Consider the following 22,306-nt stretch of genomic DNA (forward strand, 5'->3'; position numbering starts at 1 on the left):
GGAAATTAGTTTAATTGTATTAACTCCCAGGAGAACCTAGTAGGTGTATCCCCTTCATAAATACTTGGTGGGCACCTGCGGTTATAGAATAGACACCGAAACGATATCATCCCTACATTGTAGACGTTTGCCGAACACATTATTATTTTAATAATAATGTGAAAAAAAAACATTTAAATCCAATGATACAACTAGTTAAACAACAGGGTAAACTAGATTTTTGTTGCGAAGTCCAGCCCCTGCTGCTCAGTGATTGGAGGAGCCGGGAAGGGGGCGTGCCCGCAGAGGCTGACATATAAATAGGAAACTCCGCGTCTGACTCGCCACGATGTGTATGGGAAACAAGACAGGGTGACGCGCGTACCGAATGTAGCCGCTGTGTTTGGAAGAAAGAAGGCAAGCATTCTCCACGCACAGGCCCACGTTTGCTTTTTTTGTTTTAAATCGTGAAACAAATGCAGATTTCTAGGCGATCGGTTGCACGGGAATACAAAAGGACGAGCCGGTTGTAAGGTGGATTCGCAGTTAATTTTTCCCTCAGCCATCTTGACTGCTCGCCTGAAGGCGATTTTCTCCTGTCCGCACCTCTGCTGAAAGTAAACACGGCTTGCAAATTACTTGCAACTCCGTGCCAAAGAGTGCAGCGAGATGGGCTCGCTGCGATACATCTAGTCGGACTCTGCGAGTGACTGACCGATTTGGATCGCGGTGGGATTCAGCACGGATTCAGCCGTGAGAGTGGAGGATACGACGCGCGGGAGGATGGCGTACGACCTGTTGGGGATTTACCTGCTGCTCTCCCTGGCTCTGCTGCCTCGCTCCAGCGGCACCGCGGCCAAGGAGATCACCTGCCAGGAGATCTCGGTGCCCCTGTGCAAGGGGGTCGGGTACAACTACACCTACATGCCTAACCAGTTCAACCACGACACGCAGGACGAGGCTGGACTGGAGGTGCACCAATTCTGGCCCCTGGTCGAGATCCAGTGTTCCCCTGACCTAAAGTTTTTCCTGTGCAGCATGTACACCCCTATTTGCCTGGAGGACTACAAGAAGCCCCTGCCCCCGTGCCGGAGCGTGTGCGAGCGGGCGCGGGCAGGCTGCGCGCCCCTCATGAGGCAGTACGGCTTCCCCTGGCCGGACCGGATGAAATGCGACCTGCTCCCGGTGCAAGGCAACCCCGACACGCTGTGCATGGACTACAACCGCACCGACTCCACCACGGTGTCCCCCGTGCTGTCGAAGCCGACCAACCACCCGAGTAAGTCGCTGAACCCGAACCATCACAACAACAACAGTAAGCCGGGGCGCAACCGCCCCAGCGCGCCCGGCAAACACAAGCCGGCGGCGGCGGCTCCATGCGAGCCGGTGTGCGACTGCCTGCCGCCGATGGTGCCGGTAAACACAGACCGCCACCCGCTCTACAACCGAGTGAAGACGGGACAGATCACCAACTGCGCGATGCCCTGCCACAACCCCTACTTCACGCCGGACGAGCGGACGTTCACCGCCTTCTGGATTGGGCTGTGGTCCGTGCTGTGCTTCGTGTCAACGTTCGCCACGGTGGCTACGTTCCTCATCGACATGGAGCGCTTCAAGTACCCGGAGCGCCCCATCATCTTCCTGTCCGCCTGCTACATGTTTGTTTCCATTGGCTACATCGTGCGCCTCATCGCCGGCCACGAGAAGGTGGCGTGCAACCGGGACTACGACGCAGAGCACGTCCACTACGAGACCACCGGGCCGGCGCTGTGCACGGTGGTCTTCCTCCTCGTCTACTTCTTCGGCATGGCCAGCTCCATCTGGTGGGTCATCTTGTCCCTGACCTGGTTCCTGGCCGCGGGCATGAAGTGGGGTAACGAGGCGATCGCCGGCTACTCGCAGTACTTCCACCTCGCCGCCTGGCTCATCCCCAGCATGAAGTCCATCGCCGTGCTGGCCCTCAGCTCGGTGGACGGGGACTCGGTGGCGGGCATCTGCTACGTGGGCAACCAGAACCTTGATAACCTGCGGGGCTTCGTGCTGGCGCCGCTCGTCATCTACCTGTTCATCGGGACCATGTTCCTCCTGGCGGGCTTCGTGTCGCTGTTCCGCATACGCAGCGTCATCAAGCAGGGGGGCACCAAGACTGACAAGCTGGAGAAACTGATGATCCGCATCGGCGTGTTCACGGTGCTGTACACCGTGCCCGCAACAGTAATCGTTGCCTGCTACTTTTATGAGCAACACAACCGCCAGAGCTGGGAGGTGAGCCACAACTGCACTTGCTCGTCGGAGCGGGCGCGCCGGCGGCCGGACTACGCCGTGTTCATGCTCAAGTACTTTATGTGCCTCCTGGTGGGCATCACGTCGGGCGTGTGGATATGGTCCGGCAAGACCCTGGAATCGTGGAGGGCCTTCTGCACGCGCTGCTGCTGGGGCAGCAAGGGCACGGGCGGCTCCATGTACAGTGACGTCAGCACGGGTCTGACTTGGAGGTCGGGCACGGCCAGCTCCGTGTCCTGTCCCAAGCAGCTGCCCCTGTCCCAGCAGGTCTAGGGCCGGCCCGGCGGAGCGCTAATTGTTTGGGAGATAACCCATCACCACCACCGCCACCACCACTACCCCCCGAAGCCTTAACAATTAGCATAGTAATCAACTGTTGATGGGGGCCCATGTGGAAGAAAGCTGTGTGTGTGTGGGGGGGGGGACTGGTCGAAAACAATGTACCCAGCATTAGCACAGGATAATTTCTCCCTGTTTATATGTATAAGGGTGTTACAGACTGAAGCTTATCTGCCATGTCGGCATTGCTTGTTCTGAGATGCCTTTTGAGGCAAAGAGACAAAAAACTTGATTTATTTTTTAATAGCTTGCTTTGTGGCAAGAGCGTCGAGCCGTTTTTAACCATTCTTACTACACAGTGCCAGAGCTATTCCATTGTATAATTCAATCACCTTAGCTGGTTTAAATTAAGCCTTAAAGAAAAAAGTGCCCACCTTTTCTATGGGGCACCCTACTTTTTTTGTATTCGTATTTATATCAAATGGTTCTGTACAAACGTGTAAATTTTGTGTATAACAGAATACTTTATAAGCTATTGTACATTTGTAAATACTGTAGATGTCTTTTTGTGAGGCGGGGGAAGGGGGGGAAATACAAATGACTTTTATTTTGAAAATAAAAAACACATGATGCTAAATCTCAATTTTCGTGTGAACCCTGTTCTTCTCTATGGGGTCGTAGCCCAGTCCGGAGGCCTGAGTCTCCATCGCGAGCGTGTTGCGCGGGTTCAATGTATGTCAGCGTGTCAAGGGGGGGACGGGGACGTGACACACTGTTTTCTGAGAGTCTTGTCTGTGAAATGAAAAGAAAGGGAAAAATAGTCCTTTTAACCATCAGAGACCGGTAATTAGAGGCAGGGGTTTAGCTGGAGCATCTCGGTAATTGTTAAAAGTCCTCTTCACATGCCTGCCCAGGCCCTCTTTCTTAATTTAGAAAAAAGAGAGGAGAGAGAGAGAGAGGGAAAGAAAAGAGGGTTCGGTGAATGGAGTATAAATGCAGGGGAACAGACCCTTTTCATCTGCGGTAACTTTGATCTTTTTTTTTTTTAAACAGCTCACAATAAAAGGTGGCGTATATGAGGAGTGGGGCGTTCGCGGTGGGGGGGGGGGGGGGGGGGTCTCGGCGTGTGATGTGCCAAGGTTTCTGTCTCTCCTAACGGTGCCTATTTTGCAATCGCCGCACACAGGCTTTGATGGACGTTGTGGAATTGAAAAGAGGGCATTTTAGGGGCCATGGTTTTACACAATCCATGCAGAGGTACCGAGGAAGGGGTGGGTGTGGGGGGGGGGGTACTCAGGCAGTTTGACCCCCATACACATACAGCCCCGCGCCCCCCTGCACCTCTGCATGGATTGTGTATTTTAACGTTTTATTGTCGTCTAGAACAGAAAGGAAACATTCCCCCGTCTCTCTCCAGGTCCTCTGGGCTGTATCAGAGTGCAGTGGGGGCCGTGACATGAATGATATTGAAATGGCAATGAAAGCCCCACAGGTGGTCTATGCACATGATCTCACATCTTAGGACCCCCTTAGTGAGCCTGTTTCTTTTTTTTCCCCCTTCTTCTGCTCCTTTTTTGGGAGGGGAGGGGGGGCGTTGCAACAATGTATTTAGTTGGGTCCCAATTAACCCAATGTGCTGGCATAAGATGATAGACTGTAACTGCAGAGTAGACATTTCCCTTTGATTTCCTCCCCCCCACCCCCCCTCGACCCCGAAACTCCCCCAGTCATCGGTGACACGGCTGCTCTGTAGTGATGGCTTCATTCTCCCTTTCTTTCCCTTTTTTGCGGTCGAGACAGTAGATGACACCTTCTTACAAGGCTTCTTTCAGCGCGGCCCAGCTGTTAGGGACACTACCACTGCTGTCTGCTCGCCACCACACTGTAGCCGGCTTGAAAGGTGAGCCGTGGTGAAAGAAAGAGAATGAGAGGAGAATGAGAAAAGGAGGTACAAAAGTGTCACTGGGTCCGAATCGGGACTGCATTTCGGACCGTTTTTGTCTGAAAGTTCTAAGCCGTTGACAGGTTCGTCTTTCTGTTCGGGGCTGTAGTTGTGGTGAATTGTGAATTTATTTTCTGCCCTTCAAACTTCATCTCCCTGCCATTACCTCGGCCTATTCCCAGGTTTTCCTAATCAAATGTTTAATAATGAATTCCCAGCTCGGTTCACAATTAGACCAGCTAATCAGATTATCAGCATACATTACCCTAAATTGTATCCTTGTTAATACAGCTTAGTTTTTAGAAAAAGTTGAGATTTGCTATTGTCAAACTGTCAACAGATCCAGCTAGGCCTGACAACCACCTGATGGAAGTAAGATACATTTGCATCGCCATCTAGTGGACAAAGTAAGACATTACACCTGTGTCCATAACTCACCCATCTAATCCTCACAAATCTTTATGATTAATTTGACAGTGATCATATACCATATCTACCCTAGCTGTAAGTCACAGAAACTGGATTTCTGAATCGTTTTGGTCACATACTTCACTACTCTAGACTAGAAGAGTGCACCTGCATTAAAACTACAATCTTACTATGACTAGCCCCTGCTCCAATGCCTCCATGGTCATGGTCAGAATGGTCTGACATAAAAGGTCACGTCCAGACTTGTTGACGACGTGTTCTTATCCTGGAACAGATTCGTTCTCATAAGAGGTCAACAACCTTGTTTTGTGTATTTTGAGTAGGAAAGTATTCAAGAGGAGGTCAAAGAGATTCTACCCACAGGGAAAGTGATCAACAGTTAACATCCCCAAATGGGTCTTATTTGCACTTCAAAAGGTGCAAATATTTTGATGCATAAAGACAAGAATATCCAACTGATTGTTGTTTTGATGTTCTAAGCAACCCCATCACAAACAAAGTGCTAATAAAAAAAACAATTGTCATTTAATATATTAATCTAAATGTGATTTGAATACATAGAATACACAACCAAACTGACCATACCTAACTGGGGTACTCCAGCGGTTGGAGAAGTTAACACCATCCATACAAACTATTCTGTGATCACTTTACACATCCACCCCCCCCCCCCCCCCCCAACACAGTCTCCCTGTACCCCACCCCCTGCTCCAATATCATGAGCGACCGCTCTGATCACAGACAAACAAGCACAAGCAGACGGTCAAAGGGGACGAGACAAGACGTCTCGCCCTCCCAGACCCTGTAATCTAGTCATTGCACGTAGGGGGGAGTGTTTTGGTGTGTAAGGGAGAGAGGCTTGATTGACTTGTCTCCCCCAATAAGCCAGAGCAGTCAGTCGTTTGCCCGAGCCTCTCCTGCTCATCCACTCCTCCACCGGGAGGGGTGATCATGCACGGCTTGCTTCTATCAAATATTAACGCAGGAGGCGTTTGATTTGGTCAGGTGAGGCCTCCGTATCTGCCGGCGAGTGGCCAGAGGTCATGCTTATTAATGAGGCAATTGATCCCTACCTCAGGCCCAGATACATTTGTATGCATTTTATCTTTTAACATGGAGGGGCTGTGTCGGTTGAACTGCACAAAGTGTGTAGTGTGCGTGTAACTCTAGTCAATACATTATCTCCCCCTTTGAATTTACAAATCTCAACAATGCATTTTAGACATGGAGTCAACCTATTGCCGTTCTGGGCTGGTGACTAGTTCAGCAAAATTAGAAATCATAGGCCTATATGAATCAAAAGCCATCCATTTAATCAGATGGGTTTATAACCTGTAATGCAGATATTGCAAATGTATTGCTGCATTCTGAAATGAGCCTGACTTCAACGCAACCAATCTCTGAGAATCCCACGGGCTGACCTGGTGACCAGTGTCTGAAGAAGCCATTGACCCCTGCAGACCATATCGAGTGAACTCTGGGTGAATGAAATTTTAGAAAGCCGGTTCTCCTCAAACTCAAGAGCAGAACAAATTGAAAATTTCATCACATGCGCCATTCCAAAAAGAGTACATCACATAAACGTCTAAAAGACCTTCACATTCAATATCAAACACATTTCCTGGAGCCAAAACAATCCATTAAAATGTACACCATGTTTGTTTGTGAAGCAACAAGCGTTAACCGTCATTCAATATCTCTGAAGCATCGAAGCCCTTGAGGATTAAAACCCCAAACTACAGTGGGGAAAAACAGAAAACTTAACAGCGCTCCCAGCTAGGGTTTTTAGAATGAAGGTATAAAAGCTCATTCCAGTACTCAGAATAAAAATCAAAACAGAAAGATGGGTACACCTGCACCAAAATGTATTGATATTGTTTTTCATTTATAATAAACCTAGTGTTGGTTTAATGTTCTGTACTGTAGAGTTGTGTGGTTATGCTTGGGAGAAACGTTTTATTAGGAACCGTTCTAACCGACTGATGATCCCTGACTTGGGGTAACAGAAACATCTGTACCAGGCCGGTCTGGGGACTTTCTGATTTTGAATAGAAGCAGAAATGTACTTTCAGGTGTGAGATAAATACATCTCATTACAGTTAAAACTTGGAACACCTCATCACTCATTAAATTATGTTGGTACAACACCCAGTCTCTTAACGGATGAACAAGTAAACCCACAGGCAAGATACCTGTACATTCCCTAGATATAACAGGACACTTTCTCATTGACCAAGAAAGAAATCGAAAAGGCGTGTTTTTTTAGTATCCTACCTTACAACTTCAGTATGGTAGAACCCTGGTCTTTAGTCCATCTACGGCTCCCGCGGTCAGTCCTGAAATTCACAGACAAATTCGATTTACAAACTTTGAGGAACACTCATAGTCCCAACAGCTGGGTGTTAAGTTGCCTTTACCTTCCAGGAGAGGGCGTTCAATTATGTCATCATCATCCGTCGACCCAGAAGATACTCGATCTATGATCAAACACTCAGTTACAACTCTACCTTTAATACCGTTTGGAGACTATGTAAGCTATTATGTTTGGCCGAGCCAGACTTCAGCGTTTCGTCAGACGGCAGACGTTTTAACAAACATTTCTAACATCATAGAGAAGGAAACTAGTGAAACAAATTAAAATACTTAAACTAAACTGGTTACATTTCAAGGACTGATCATCACTGAATTCAATTGTTGATATTATGCCACCAGGTGTTAATGTGATTAGACATTACAAGTCGTTTGAAGATCGGCCTTTTCCTGTGTTTTAGTGGCATCACAGGTGGGAGTATCCACCATGTATGCTGGATAGATCAGTCTGAGTCTACCAGCCTACCCAGTGGACTGTAGCTAATGTTACTTATCTATCCACCATACATCAGGGTGGACTGACACACCTACTTCCGATGTCACCAAAACACTGGAAAAGGCCGATATTCAAACGGCTTGTAATGGCTAATCATACTCACACCTGGTGGCATAATATCACCCCATTAAATTTCCCTTGATGAAGAAAATAAATAAATCACGATGAAATACGAAGAGGAGTTCCAACGAAAGGGCTCACCTGAATTCAAAAGCCAAACAAATCGAAACCTCTTCAAACTAGCTAAAGATAACACAATCTGGGTTACAGACGGAGGGCTACAGCCAAAAACTCTGTGATTGGCTGTGAGAAGCTCGAGACGAGATCGATGAAGAATGGTCAGTTTCTCCTGAAGCGTAGGCTATTACTTTTTTAGCGTCACGGACCTGGAACAAACTTCCAGAACATTCGAGTCTCCCTCAACACTTTATTCTTATGAATCAGGGCTCAAAGCATTGGCGTTTTTATGCAGATTTTAATAATAAATGTATATCTGCATCTTAGTTATTCTTCAGTTTGTAATTTATTATTTAGTTATTGTTTTACATTTGTCATTTTTTAATTTTCTCTTTTAATGATTGTCCCTTTATTGTCCCTCTTCCTTTGTAAAGCACTATGAATGGCCGCTATATAATTAAATGTGCCTTGCCTAACCTGTTTATAAAAATATAGGCTAGATGTAATAACTAGGCCTATTGGAATGCCAAATAGGCAGTTAATAATTATCGAGATTTCCGTGACTTTTTTCATGATGATTTGTCTGATGAAAACCCATGAGAGCAGGGCTGTGCTGTGAACCAGAGGCCATCTACGTCTTCTTATTAGACATTCTCTGTGTGAATCACGCAGGAGTGCTCAAGATCATGCAACGGCGGTGCGCCAATGAACAACACGTTAACTCTGAATAAGATCATGACAGGCGAGTACATTTACTCATAATATCCCCAAATCGTGTCGGTGACCTCTGATCTCGGTGGGCTACTTTGTGACCCAGATAAAATGAGAGACCCTACTTCAGCTGCATTAAGGGAAATGCATGTGATTCCTTCCAAGCAAATCATTCACGCAAAGACAATAATTGTTTTATCTTTATTGTCGTACAGCCTATATTAGACAATCAAATCTTTCACCAGATAGGCTAGTTGGTACATTGAGGTTTAAATCACACACATATTTACATTTATATATATATATATATATATATATATACATATATATATACAGTCCTTAGTGATGCTTTAATAAAAATAGCGTCAACCCCAGATTAAAAGGGGGTTCCGGTTTTGAAAGACACAACAAGGTGTGATCACAGCCCTCCACCCTTTCTAAAACGATGGTTCCAAAACATGATCCTAAGGTTAATTGGCCTCAATTGTTCCCATTTTGTATTATTGTCCTTCATTTTAATAGCATGCATCTTTTCCACCAAAATAATCAAAACTAGTGGCTACAACTGTCAATTTCAGATACAATATTAAAGCATAAATACATAAATAATAAGGCCTGCATAAAACCAAATGAACGTGTCCGATGCGTCGCTGTGGCCCTGGCCATCCATGTTGTTCTCTCCTTGTGGAAGATTCAGCGGCAAACAGAGATATCAGCATACAAGGCCGCTTCCCTGTTGGCACGGCAACAATGGCAGCGGTTCAGCAGGCCTAACAGTGCCCCCCCGCAGACGGCTCAGTGTTCCCTTTCAATCCAGAGACCCCGCCCCCCACTCCAGCCCACAAGCACACACACACACTGACACACACAAACTCACACACAGATGTGCATGCACACACACACACACACACACTACTGTCTTGCTCTCACGCACGCACACACACACACACACACACACACACACACACACACACACACACACACACACACACACACACACACACACACACACACACACACACACACACACACACACACACACACACACACACACAATTCACTGCAGTCCCTCTCTCTATCAGACCCAACATAAATAAACAAAAGCAACCATTCCTCAGCTCAAGGGGCTGTGGTCATTTGGGTTCTCTGATATTGGTTGAAGGGGTCTTTTGTTTTCCCATCATCAACAGGGTAATTATATATTGGGATTAAAACAGCTTCCTTTTTTATCTGCCTTTGGCTGACACACTTTTGTAGAAAATATATTTTATGATAAGACATTCACATATATAAATTGTGGAGAAACGTGGCTAAGTCACAATGTTATGTGAACGTTTAATGATCAGGTACCATAACTACAAGACATTAAATGACAAACTTCAAGTGTTGGACAGTTGTTGCTACATAAAGGCATTTCACATTGTATGCCACCAGAGGGCAGCATGTCCCTTCAAAGTATTACAGTGCTATATAGACTTGAGAATGGAATTAAGTCCAAAAAACTAAGCCTTGCAATGTTTCCTAGTGTGTCAATTATTACAAGAAATATGTGAGCCATAATTGTTTATCTCTAGAATAGGTACAGTCAGATGTAAAGCTCATTACCTTTGGTATAACACTGATACAATATAAAGCAAGCCTCAGCAATGCTCAATAATAAATAAGATAACTTTGAGATGGAGATATAATTAATTAATTAATTAATGAATTAAACTAGGTAAAATACTACATGCTTTTTTCATACAATGACTGCGTTAAAGGTAGGGTAGGCCATTTAATTTAGAATAATTGTCATGATTGTTTATATTGTCTTTACATCACGACAGCAAGAAAAAAATATAATGATCGGACAAAAGAAAGAATAAAAATAAATAAATATATGGTGCTTATGTTTGTCGCAGGCCTATAATAAGCCTTATTTAATTGGGGCCGAATTAAATGATTGGGCGGCTTACTTTCAAAATCTAGCTTAATCCGGCTGATTTCCCAGAATTTCCCGCACTATATTTAAAGAGACATATAACCGGTTTATATGGAAACATATTGTTTAAGAAATTTAGAAGGAAATAAAATAAATATTATCGCGAAGAAAGTACCCCCAGTGTACCTGGAGGATGCCTCAACTTTTCCATGATGCAATCTGACATACGAAGAACAAGCAGGCCGACATGGGCTCTCATGTCTCTGCCCTGCACTGACCTTGGCTGGAGGGCTCACCGTAACCCAAGATCACGAGCTATAGACACTTACATGGGATCACTGCAAAGCTACAAGCCACAGCGATGAGCCATATTCCTCTTGGCTCGCAGGAACGCCCCCTCCTCAGACAATGTCAGGGACACTAAGACATAGATGATGCTCCTACATAGATGAATGATCTATGTAGGAGCGTAGATTGGTGAAACCGAAAGGAAAGGTGATTTGATGTTTGACAGAACAAATCAGGAATTTCGATGATGTGGCCATCAAATCAAATGTACAAAGTGACACTAACCGAATAACGTGTCCAAAATATAATAATATGTGCAAATACGTTACACAAAAATGGAAATAAAGACAAACGCACGTCTTTCAGTGCATTACAGGCTAGCCTTGCTCCGCAGGCAGATGCAACTTAACTTGAGAGACATGAAAAACAAAAAGGGGTATCACAAAACCAAAACTCTTTCCCAAACCAAAACGGTGCTTCTCTCAGAAGGGTTTCACCGCATACCACGTCCATGTGTTATCACACTGTGTCTGTTGAGGTGCAAACAGCTCAACTGGCACAGACAGACAGACCCATCGGTGAAGGTCTCCCCCCTCATACACTGGCTTATCCCCAAGACGCTGGGGATAACAACAGACCTGCACTGGGGTGAATCACGGAGCACTTAAAGGGGAGGGGCAGGCGGGCCGACGGACATCATACCGGTGTGTGTGTCATAGAACCGTGCTGTGGGTGCAGTGTTTCCACTGTAACACACACAGTGTGTGTGTGTGCACTCGCAGCCCCACCAGGACCCTGAAATAGAGTGACAAGCCGTCTCCATAAATACAGACCCCTGCCATGGGCCGTAATTGCTTTGTGAGCCCCTGTGAGTGAGTGTGTGTGTGTGTGTGTGTGTGTGTGTGTGTGTGTGTGTGTGTGTGTGTGTGTGTGTGTGTGTGTGTGTGTGTGTGTGTGTGTGTGTGTGTGTGTGTGTGTGTGTGTGTTCGGTGTGTGTCTGGGGTGGAACGAGTTAGAGAGCATAAGTGGGAGGCAGAGGGGGGGTGGGGTTACGATTCATAAACGCCCGTCACTTCTGTCAGGGTTTATAATTCAGTTTTAATCCCGGTTGAAACTCAGAAGTGAAAGCACCTCAGTTCCCAAGGCTGAGCTCTACTGACCAGCAGGAGGCTGTTTGTACTCCAGAGCACAGGGGAGACCCCCAAAGGGCCCGAGGTCAGACACTTTACACATTGTAGGTGACCCCCCCCCCCCATCACCTCTAGTGGTCTAAGCTCAAAGGCAATAGCGTCTTGCGTGTTTATGCGAATGTTTGTGGGAATGTCTGTGTGGATGTGCATGTGACACGTGTGTGTTTGTGTGTGTGTGTGTCTGTGCATTTGTGTGTGTGTCTGTGCATTTGTGTGTGTGTGTGCGTGCGTGGGTCCATGTGTGTGTGTGTGTGTGTGTGTCTGTGCATGTGCATGTGCATGTATGCATCCGCGTGTGTGTATGTGTCTCCATGGGTGTCTGTGTTTGTGTGTGTGTGTGTGCGTGTGTGTCTTGGGGGGGGGGGGGGGGGGGGTCTTGTGGATGCGCGTCGGGTCAGGGCTGGGGAGGTGTGGAGGGACAGAACCAACAGGACCAGAGCAGGTGGCGGCCCGTCCACTTTTAGACCCGGGTCAAGGACACACTGGCCTTACGAGTTCGTAAGGTAGAGTGTGTGTGTGTGTGTGTGTGTGTGTGTGTGTGTGTGTGTGTGTGTGTGTGTGTGTCCTACAAGTCCTGACTAGTTCGGTCAAGGTGTCCGTGCCAACATTCTTCTTTCTTTTTTTACCGCCCCTCGCTCTCTCCCTGCAACTCATTTCCCTCCTTCTCATCCTGGTTGCGCTGGGATCCTCACGCCACCAACGTGTCCACTCTGAAGTTCCTCCAGCGTGGGCCGCCTGCCGCCCTCTTCAGACCGATGTCCCCATGGTAACGTTACAGCGGCCCCCACAGCCTGAAGCCCCCAAGCCCTGTACATCCTGCCTCTCCCCTTCTTCTTCTCTCTCTCTCTCTCTCTCTCTCTCTCTCTCTCTCTCTCTCTCTCAATCTGATCGCTCCTCAACCAGGAAGTGGCGAAGCATCAGGCTCACACCCATTCCGACCTCTCCGCCTGGCCGTCGTCCTGGCAACCGCCAAGCTCCACCTGAGTGTACTGACCGCCCCTTCTGCTGCCGCCGTCCGCTGTCGCCTTGGAGACGACCCCGAACGACCCCAGCGGCGGCGCGGCGGAGTCCCGCCGCGGCGGGGGAGGGGGCTTGAGGCGGCCCTGCTTGTTGACGCGGATGGACCGGGGCGTGGCGGGGGGCTCGGAGGGGGGTCCGGGGGCCACGTCGCTGCCGTGGGGCGCCGCCTCCTCCCGCTGGGCCTGCCCGTAGCCGTTGTTGCCGTTGTTGGTATTTAGGCCGCGGGGGGCCCCCGGGCTGAGGGCCACCAGGGAGCCCCGTACCGAGCAGTGGTCGGGGACGGGGCCGCAGACGCTCGAGGCCTTGCTTGGCCCCCGCTTCCGGAAGCTTCCGGGGCGGGACGCTCCTCCCGTCGACGCCGCCTCGTGGTGCACCAGTGAACCGACCTCGTGGCCGCCGTCCTCCTCCTCCCCCCTACCGTCACCCCCACCGCCCCCGCCACCACCGCCGCCACCGCCGCCACTGCCGCTGTGGCTCCCACCGTTGATGAGGTAATAGCGCTCTTCCTCGTACAGCTTCTCCACACGCGCCCTCCGCCGCCGCCGCCTCTTCCTCGCGCTCTGCCTCACCGAGCGCTTGACGGCGCACACCACGTCCAGCGCGTTGAGCCCCAGGGAGAGCGCGCCGGCGCCCAGCATGAGGCACAGCATCACGCTCTTCTCGGTGGGCCGCGAGATGTAGCAGTCCACCTGGGTGGTGCACGGCGCCTGCTGGCACAGGAAGCGGCTGGGGATGTGGAAGCCAAACAGGTAGTAGTGGGCGGCGCCGAAGCCCACCTCTAACAGGATGCGGAAGACCAGCTGCAGGAGGTAGGCGCCCGCGAAGCACCGCCGCCCGGGGCCGAGCTCGGCACGCAGGGCCGCCGCCGCCGCCGCCGATGGCGTCCCGGGCGGGTCCTTCCCAGCCCTCCCGACGTCCTGTGCCGGAGGAAGAGGAGGTGCAGAGGGAGGAGGAGGAAGGGCAGAGCCGGCGGTCAGCCCGCACAGGACCCGGTGGACCACGTAGACTACGAAGACGAGGTAGGGCAGGGAGACGGACACCAGCTGCACCAGCCAGAAGCGGAAGAGGGAGACGGGGGCGAAGAGGTCGTAGCAGACGTTGGCGCAGCCCGGCTGGATGGTGTTGCACACGAAGCGCTCCTGCTCGTCCTGGTAGAGCGGGTAGCCGGCCAGCAGCAGGACGAGGACCCGGAGGAACACCATGATGACCAGCCACACCTTCCCTGGGAGCAGGCAACCAGGGTGGGTACAGGAGGGCAGTGAACGGAGAGTAAACACGCATTCAGATGAAGAAGAACGGAGCATAGTTCAATGAATGTCATATGGAAGTGTCTTTGTGTTAATGACAATATTACGCCAATGTATGGTTAAAAAAAAAAAAAAGAGTTTGGTTTAGTTAAAATTACATTCAAATGATGATGTGGATTGATCTGCTACAGATAAAACCATTTTTCCAATGTCTGTTAATAATAGTTATTGATCTTTGGAAGGGAGGGGGTCAACAGAAAAGCTGTTAAACGAAGTTCAGAATAAGATAATGTGATAATATCCCAAACCCGTCCCTATCCGAAAAGACAGCAGTCACTGAGCAGAACTTTTAGCGGCAGCATGGATGTCGTTAAGCCATCATTTCAACTCTAATCTCAACATCGGCGTACAATGCCCCATCCGCTGCACTCACCCATCAGTGTGGTGCTATGGCTGACCGAGATGAAGATGACTTCACAGGCACTGGCTCCACTCATGTCTGCCACCACCAATCACCCAACACCAAGATCACCCCCAAACCTCCTTCTCCTCTTGGATTGGCAGCCCTGCTCCCCGACAAGACGGCCTCCTCCTACTCCTCGGCAGCAACACTACGGTGGCCTCTACACTCTCTAGGACTCCTGGTAGTCTAAACAAAAATCCATCTAACACACACACACGCAGTCATCTCCACCTCCACGACTGCAACCGACCAACTGGTGTCGAAGACCGAACTGAAGATTGATCCCAGGGGATAGAGTCCAGGCTGCATCCGAGCCTCCTTGTGTTACTGAAAGAACACCCCCTTCCTCATCGTGACGAGTCTTCGGTCTTACAGATCCAGCCCCCCCCCCCCCCCCCGCCCCGTCCCAACTTCACACAACCCCGGCCCCCTTTCTGTCTTCCTGCGGCAGGGGTGAGGGGGGCGACGGACAACTGTTCCGTCCTTAGACAACAGAAGACGCGAGGTGGGAAAGCGAGCCCCATTGTGGGTCTATTCTTACCATGCTTCCAGAGGCATGTCGTTACACTGGCATTGCAGAGATATTTTTGGGCCTTTGGCGGTGGTGCTGGTGGGGTGGGCCTTGGGGTAGAATAACAAGCCTCTCCTTACATGAGAAATGTGAGCCTCTTGTATTACTCATGGCAAATTATTGTAATGGCCGCCCGGGCACAATGGTTACGTGTGTTTTCCAAAAGGGCCAAATCGAGACTCTTCTTCCCACCACCTACTGGTTTAGTTTGTGTCTTGATATGAATGATCTTTTTTGTGTGCGGCAACAATGGCCTTGTGTTGATGGCGGTATAAGATTTCGGATCGCACAAGGTCAGTTGTAGCAATATGGGATTAAATCTGGATGTTTTTGTCAACTTTCTCTTGTTTTTTGTTTTCTAAATAGCTAGTATTTCTATGGCTAAACAACCATATCTTTGAATGTCACTGCCGTGGTCTTCTCATACGCCTAGAGGCCAGAGGAGGCTCTGGAACCACAGCCGAAGATCAGGTGTCTCATAAAATACTGCCAAACCCATTAAACAGACACATTAAAATAGGCCAAAGACAAATACGTCACTATATTACATGCTATTACATGTATTGAACTGTAGGTCAACTAGAACATTGATTCATACCAGAACGTTGCATTTTTTGTCATGCCTAAATTTGTCAGGAGTTGTTAGTCTTTTTGATATTACTTGGAGAAGCAGGACATGTGGATGGCTAATTGAATAAACGTCCAAGATTTAACTACAAATACAATAAACGATCAGTGTCATTTTAATATCATTACTGACACTGCGAAAGGTTGCGGCGTATCCCCTACTAAAGCTCAGTGTAGCTCTGTGGCTTGCGGCCCTTCCTACACATCCCCCGCTGGGCCAGGTTATCCCCAGCAGGTCCTTAAAGAGAGTGATCCCTGGTTCGGTCCCATGATGTCCGCGAGGATTGGAGATTAGCACCGGTCGCTCTTAGCCACCACAGCTGGCAAAAAATATCTGCCCACAACAAAATATATTTTTCGCTCGTCTGAGAGAAAAATAGATGAGCATATACATATATGAAGCCACCACAGCTGCGTTCATTACTTTAAATGTTTAGAAGTTTCTAAACTTAACATCTTGGATACAGGTTAAACATTAGGACGAGTTGCTGAATGTAGTCGCTATGTTTAGAGTTGGATTTGGGATCTTGTTAGTAGCAGGCGCTATGTCATCCCATTAGCAGTAATTTATGATGGTAGGTTTTATGAGCTCCTTTATGGGTTTAGCATCGTGATGGTCTGGACATGAAATGCAGGCCGTTTCACCGACAGCAGGAGTGCTCTTTAGTAAATAGGCCTATGTAGTTAGATCAAGATCTACACCAGAGCTGGGCATTGAATGCCTTTGACAAGTTATTATCGTTGCCTTTAAAGATTGGATTTGTTTTATTAATGGCTAGAGGTTGATGACCATATGTTATAATTGAATTGCAAATACATAACTTAAAACTATTGCTTCCATTGTACAACTATACATGCAATCATTCATCCTGGCTAAAAAAACGTTCATCTGTATAAGGGAATTCAAACAAAATCATACCAATTCAATAATTAACACTGCTGCAATAATTAATAGAAACCTAAAATGGTGATTTTGGCATGTCTTTGTTCAAACAACAAAGAAACATGCCTGGCGACTACAAAAGGATTTGCTGATAAGAGTACACCTATGTTGTCAGTGGAATATTCTCTGAGGACGAATAAAATATACAGAATGACCAACATTGAAATGAAGAATGGTTGGCAAATGGCCATGGTATCCATATTTTTAAACACTTGATGTGTTGTATATTAAACTAGCTGGAATAAAAAAGCTAAAAAAACAAACAAAATAAACAGACGTTTCTAGAGTAAACATAATTAGTTCTTATCCCGTAAAGGCCAGTGTCGCCAGAGACAGCTCCCTCTCCTTAAAAAGTCACACTACAAAGAGTGCCAATGTTGCTTTGAGTTTCTTCATGCATCCCATAATGAGCCCTGAATGTAGCAACGAAAGCCGGGCGGGATCCATGGTAACGCAGAGACTTGACCTTTGTAAAGCGATTCGCTGAAGATGGCAGCCACAGAGCTTGGAAGAGAGAGAATCTGAGGGCGTTGCATTAAAAGGCGTTAAATCTCACAACGTTTCCACACGAGGGAACAGATAATCATAGTCAGGTACGGTTCAGCGGCACACTTTTTTGAGTCACACACACACACACACACAATTAGAAGCACATACTTGTATTGCAAGGTTTTAGGAGTTTAATTTGTGCGAAGGTGTATTCTAAACATTGCACCAGAAAAAGGAAGATAGAGGGGAAAATTTGTTAAAACTGTTGTTTGAATTATAAATTAGATGGGAAGAGGGAGAAAGAGGCTAAGAGATGTGGAGGACGGGGGGTGGGAGCTACATGGAGAAACAAGGCAAATTTGATTACAATGGCAACAATAATGACAGAATACAAGAAAAATCCTCACTCGAAGGAAAGTATAACGGTAAAAGAGACCATGGTTACAGCAGTCATTTTGTTAGCACAGAAAAAAATGGCGCAAATCCAACTGAACTTTCAACAATTTACAAAGGAAAAATCACTTGGGGGCGGGGGGAGGAAGTGAAACAGGGAACATTTGAACAAAACCATTAAAATTGTGTGCGGAGGTAGAGTTCAGGGCACAAGGCTATGATACACACACACTCCGTGCCCACAGGACCCGAGAGTCTCTGCTGTTGGGCTAACTCTTCAGCTTCAGTTTGCCGTGGCATTGTCCGTTAGTTTGAAACAAAGAGTTCCCCATGGTCTATAACTTGGGACTCAAAGTTTTCCACTGGGTGCACAAAAGAACAAAAACCAAAGACCACAGAACAGACCTGTATGCACACACATACAATAAATAAGATACACAATCTGTAACCAGCTTTGAACACAATTTGAATCACAACTGACTGTGGCTTTTCATGAGACACATCCTTTTGCACTTTTGTTCCTTAATTTGCACTCACTCGATGCGCCATGCAGGAGACTAGCTTTCCTTCTCAAGTTGTTTACACCATTTATGTTTTTCAAATACTTCATGTGCAAGAGGGCTGGATTTAACCCAGTCCTTCGTTACGTGATACTTTGGTACACCTCTTCTTACATACCCATGTTCATCATAGACCAAATTGAATATGCTCAAGTGGGGAAGCATTGTATGTTTAAGCTGCTGAGGGTAGGATCTTATTTAAAAATAATTATTTTTTGATTCATCAACTACCAATAAACAGCTGAGCTGTCGTAAATTAATAAAAAAGCATCTCAGGCGTAACCTCTGCAAGAATTGCGTTGCTTTGATATTATATTGCCATTACTTGGCTGAATCAGGAACAGGAGTCCCCTGTCAGAAAACACATTCTTATCATTGGCTGCTCTAGAGTTAGCATGAAAACGAGATAAGTCACATCTCTTTTACAAGAATTTGTCCCACTGAATAACAATTTGTTTGCAAATATACATTTTTGAAGTACTATTTAGCATAAATTGAGGATCGTTGACCAACAATGATACAACATGAACATCAAATGGCCCCTCTAACACTATTATCAAGAAAAAAATATGGGATTGAAACATTTGGTTCACCTCAAGGAAGAACTGTAGAGAAGTAGCCTTATTAACAATGAGAGACTTTAAATGTTGTACTATTAAAAGGAGATTCTATTAATTTTGATTACTCCAACTTATTGGTTGGCTTTGAAAACCTGTAATGCCATTACATCGTATGTGTCAAGGTATATATCGCTTTTTACCAGAAATTTGAAGACAAAATAATATATTTCACAAAACTAGCTTGTTAAGAAAAGATTTTTTCAAATGAATCACCTTAGCATACCAAGTACAAGTTTCAAACTGTTATTTTTCAAACACAAGTTTTCTTGAAACCTGTCTCACGCTCAATTGGAAGAAAACATTTATCTTAAAACAAGCTTGAAATGTCAACATACAATATATATTACTAATAAAACCTATTTAAGTTTATATTTGCTTTCGTTTTTAAAACCTGATATTTTGCAGTGCAAAAGTTTGATGTAACAAGAGAAAAACATTAGGACAAAATAAACTCTTTTAGTGGCGTCTCCTATCTAGATCATATTTTCTTTTGAGCACTTTGCTTCTCTGGATTTGTCACATGAAGTCAAACATACCTTTCATTCACAATTACAGTACATATTGGATCGATACAGGTTTTCTTTTTTCTTTTTACAGTAAACCATAGTCTGTAGATTGCACATTGGTATTGTAACTACACTGTAGAGACAAATGGTAAATCTATACAATCAATGCTTTTTCTGTTGTAAGCAGTGCTTCAATCAAATGTACAGTAATGCTGTCATTCACTCAGGTTTTATCCATACAAAAAAAACATTGTAATAAAAAGTTTAAATTATATTTAGTGGCTATGCGTTCTTAATTTCAGGATTTATTTGTGCTTAGTCTTTAAAATAATAGATCATCCAAGAGTAAAGAATTGGGCTGAAATAAAATTTTATATATAATGTTGGTTGTTTCTAAATGGAATTGTAATAACAAAATAATAAACGTTAACAACGTGCTAAGCTAGCTAACTAATTAATTACAGGCACCAAAGGCTGGACAATGGCAGTGGATGAAGAACAAGGCAATCTTAAACGCTGAGCCTCAAAGTGACAGAACACAGATCTTGGAAGTAATTTCCATGACATTTTTTCCATTTCATAAGCTGTGCCTCACACACACAATTCTGTCCATGCACTAAACTCACAAAACGGGGACACGGCTTTCTAACTGGTTCTGGCCTGACTTGGCTGTGTGCCCACAAACTGCTCTTGACCCCTCCCCATCGGGGGTCACCGGCTGAACTCGCCCAAGACCCTGCCTCTACCCACTGCACTTTGCTCATGTTGCAGAAGCGTCGCTGCGTTGTAGTGCTTTGGGTGTCAACGACTGTGAATGTAACAGCGCTGAGCGCATGCGCCTTAATGGGATGAGGAGATTAGTCTGAACGTAACGGTGTGGATCCCAGGAAGGGGTCTACTCTACGACTTGGAAATGGCACTTCTGTTTGGCGTCCGCGTCGACATCAGCTTTGACCAGCAGGTCGCAGACGGGAATGGACACTACCAGTAACAACGAAGGGAATCAAAAAGGAAAAAAAAACAAAGAAACTCGTAATAGGCATCGTCCCATCCTTGAGAACTGTATGCTTCAGTCAAGATTTCGAGGGAATGTACGAGACTGCAGACAAGGTCAAACTCTGCGTCTCGCAGATCGGGTTTCTGGAAGCCGTCGCCGTTTTCACTCAACACACAATTTTTTTTTTTTTTTCTTTACTTTTCCTGCTGTCTGGTCAACTCACCGGCTCATGTCACCACTGTCCAGTTTAGTCCAGTTCAGTTGGTTGGTCCACTGCGGACAACCCGTGGGCTCTCCTTGTATGTACAGCTACTGGTGGGACCATAGCAGCAGCACGCAAAGTGCCACGTGCGGGTCGTGTTTGAGCGTGTGCGTGTCTGTCTGTGTGTGTGTGTTTCTTTATCTCGGAGAGACCGACTGCAAACCTCTGATCCACAAGCAGTTCGCGGTCACCGTCCTTTCAGCCCCCCTCCCCCATCCCTCCTTCTACGCATCGTATTGCTACTTAAGGGGGTCCCGACTGGGCAGTCTGCTCCCCCCTCTGCTTCTTCCTCCCTCTGCTTCTTCCCCCCCCCCCCCGGCCCTCCGATCTTCCCGCCGCCGTGACGTCTCGCCGGCCGGCGTTAGGAGAGGATGGCGGGGGCCCACCGCACCACTGTCAGGTTGTCGGCGCTCACCGAGCGCTTCTTGGCGTTCTTCCTGATGTCCTTGTACATGTCGTCGCAGAGCCTCGCGATGGCCTGGAGCGCCGGAGCAGAGAGAGGGAGACACAGCGATGGAATATCATCACAATAGAGGGACAGGTCATCAGTATTGATGCAGCGCAGTGCGTAGATCAAATGGAGGCATGGTTAACGTTAAACAAACCCAGATGAAAAGAGACATACACGTTTACATTTAACAGACGCATTTATCAAAGCGACTTACAACACATGAAGTACGGCCTCGCTACATGATGGTAAAAGACTAAGACAATATGGTGTCAATCTCCGTCTGGGAAGCCCATACTCACCTATTGGATGTTGACTTATTGGCATAGTGCACGTTGGTCAAATTTAAATAACGATCCTGTTTGTATGTGTGTGGGTGCGAGCGCTCACCTCCAGCTTCTGGGCCTTGTCCCTGCTGAGCGGCTCCAGGGGGAAGCTGAGGTTGTTGGCCTCGGCCATGGAGCGCAGGTCAAAGTAGTACTTGGCGTAGACGCTGGACGGCACGTTGATGTTGAACTGCAGCAGCTCCAGGAACTGCCGCTCCAGCTCGTTCCTGTGTGGCGTCGCAGAGGGAGGGAGGTAATTTATAGCTAGGCGATGAGGCGTGAAGTCGGCCGTAACGTCTTCAGAACAAAAACACGGATTCAAGATATTTTTTTATAGATATGAACCTTCTATGTTTTCCTTCCCACCTTCCAGTGAGGCAAATTACAGGATTCAAGATTCAAGATTCAAGATGCTTTATTTATCCCGAGGGAAATTACTGTGCAACAGTTACAATACAAAGGTGGGAAAGTAACACAGGGTTAGAGTCAAAATAGATAAAATAGATTGAAAGATTGAATAAAATAAGTACAGGATTGATATATGGCTTTGCAAATAATAAATAGAATAGGTTTGTTTGATCCTATACAAATACTGACAATTCTTTGATGTCTTCAGTGTTGGGAAAGTTCACTTTCTACGTGAACTAGTTCATAGTTCCTTTTTTCAATATGTTGCTGTGAGCTTTATTTTTTTCCGGTATTTCGAACATTGAGCCCCTTTGTGGTTTGTCTAGGATGAAATAGAGTGGTTGAATGAAGTATCGTAGCG

The 22,306-nt window shown here is 46.8% G+C and overlaps 3 protein-coding genes across 6 annotated transcripts in view; 1 reads left to right on the forward strand and 2 right to left on the reverse strand.

Annotated features, from left to right (window-relative positions):
• Positions 1–341: 341 nt before the first annotated feature.
• fzd8a (frizzled class receptor 8a) lies at positions 342–3,512 on the forward strand. The gene has a single exon (XM_056584429.1). The coding sequence runs from the start codon at positions 763–765 to the stop codon at positions 2,533–2,535; it is 1,773 nt and encodes a 590-aa protein (XP_056440404.1). The 5' UTR covers positions 342–762; the 3' UTR covers positions 2,536–3,512.
• A 9,476-nt stretch (positions 3,513–12,988) lies between these two features.
• gjd4 (gap junction protein delta 4) lies at positions 12,989–15,149 on the reverse strand. Its single transcript, XM_056584827.1, has 3 exons — positions 14,766–15,149; positions 13,528–14,307; positions 12,989–13,428 (listed from the first exon to the last, which is right to left on the reverse strand). Exons 1-3 carry the CDS (start codon positions 14,827–14,829, stop codon positions 12,989–12,991), a joined length of 1,284 nt encoding a protein of 427 aa, XP_056440802.1. The 5' UTR covers positions 14,830–15,149.
• Positions 15,150–15,313: 164 nt separating this feature from the next.
• The window catches only part of ccny (cyclin Y), a 35,532-nt gene continuing 28,539 nt past the window's right edge, over positions 15,314–22,306 (reverse strand). For 2 of the 4 annotated variants that reach the window (XM_056583898.1, XM_056583897.1), the window contains 2 exons: positions 21,602–21,764; positions 15,314–21,241 (listed from right to left, as the gene is read on the reverse strand). In XM_056583898.1, coding sequence (XP_056439873.1) covers positions 21,125–21,241; positions 21,602–21,764 — 280 coding nt within the window. In that variant the 3' untranslated portion in view covers positions 15,314–21,124. The remainder of the gene's footprint in view (positions 21,242–21,601; positions 21,765–22,306) is intronic. The other 2 variants (XM_056583896.1, XM_056583895.1) reach the window with 1 other exon arrangement.

Source organism: Gadus chalcogrammus, chromosome 23 (genome assembly GCF_026213295.1).
Source record: "Gadus chalcogrammus isolate NIFS_2021 chromosome 23, NIFS_Gcha_1.0, whole genome shotgun sequence".
Taxonomy (NCBI): Eukaryota; Metazoa; Chordata; class Actinopteri; order Gadiformes; family Gadidae; genus Gadus; species Gadus chalcogrammus.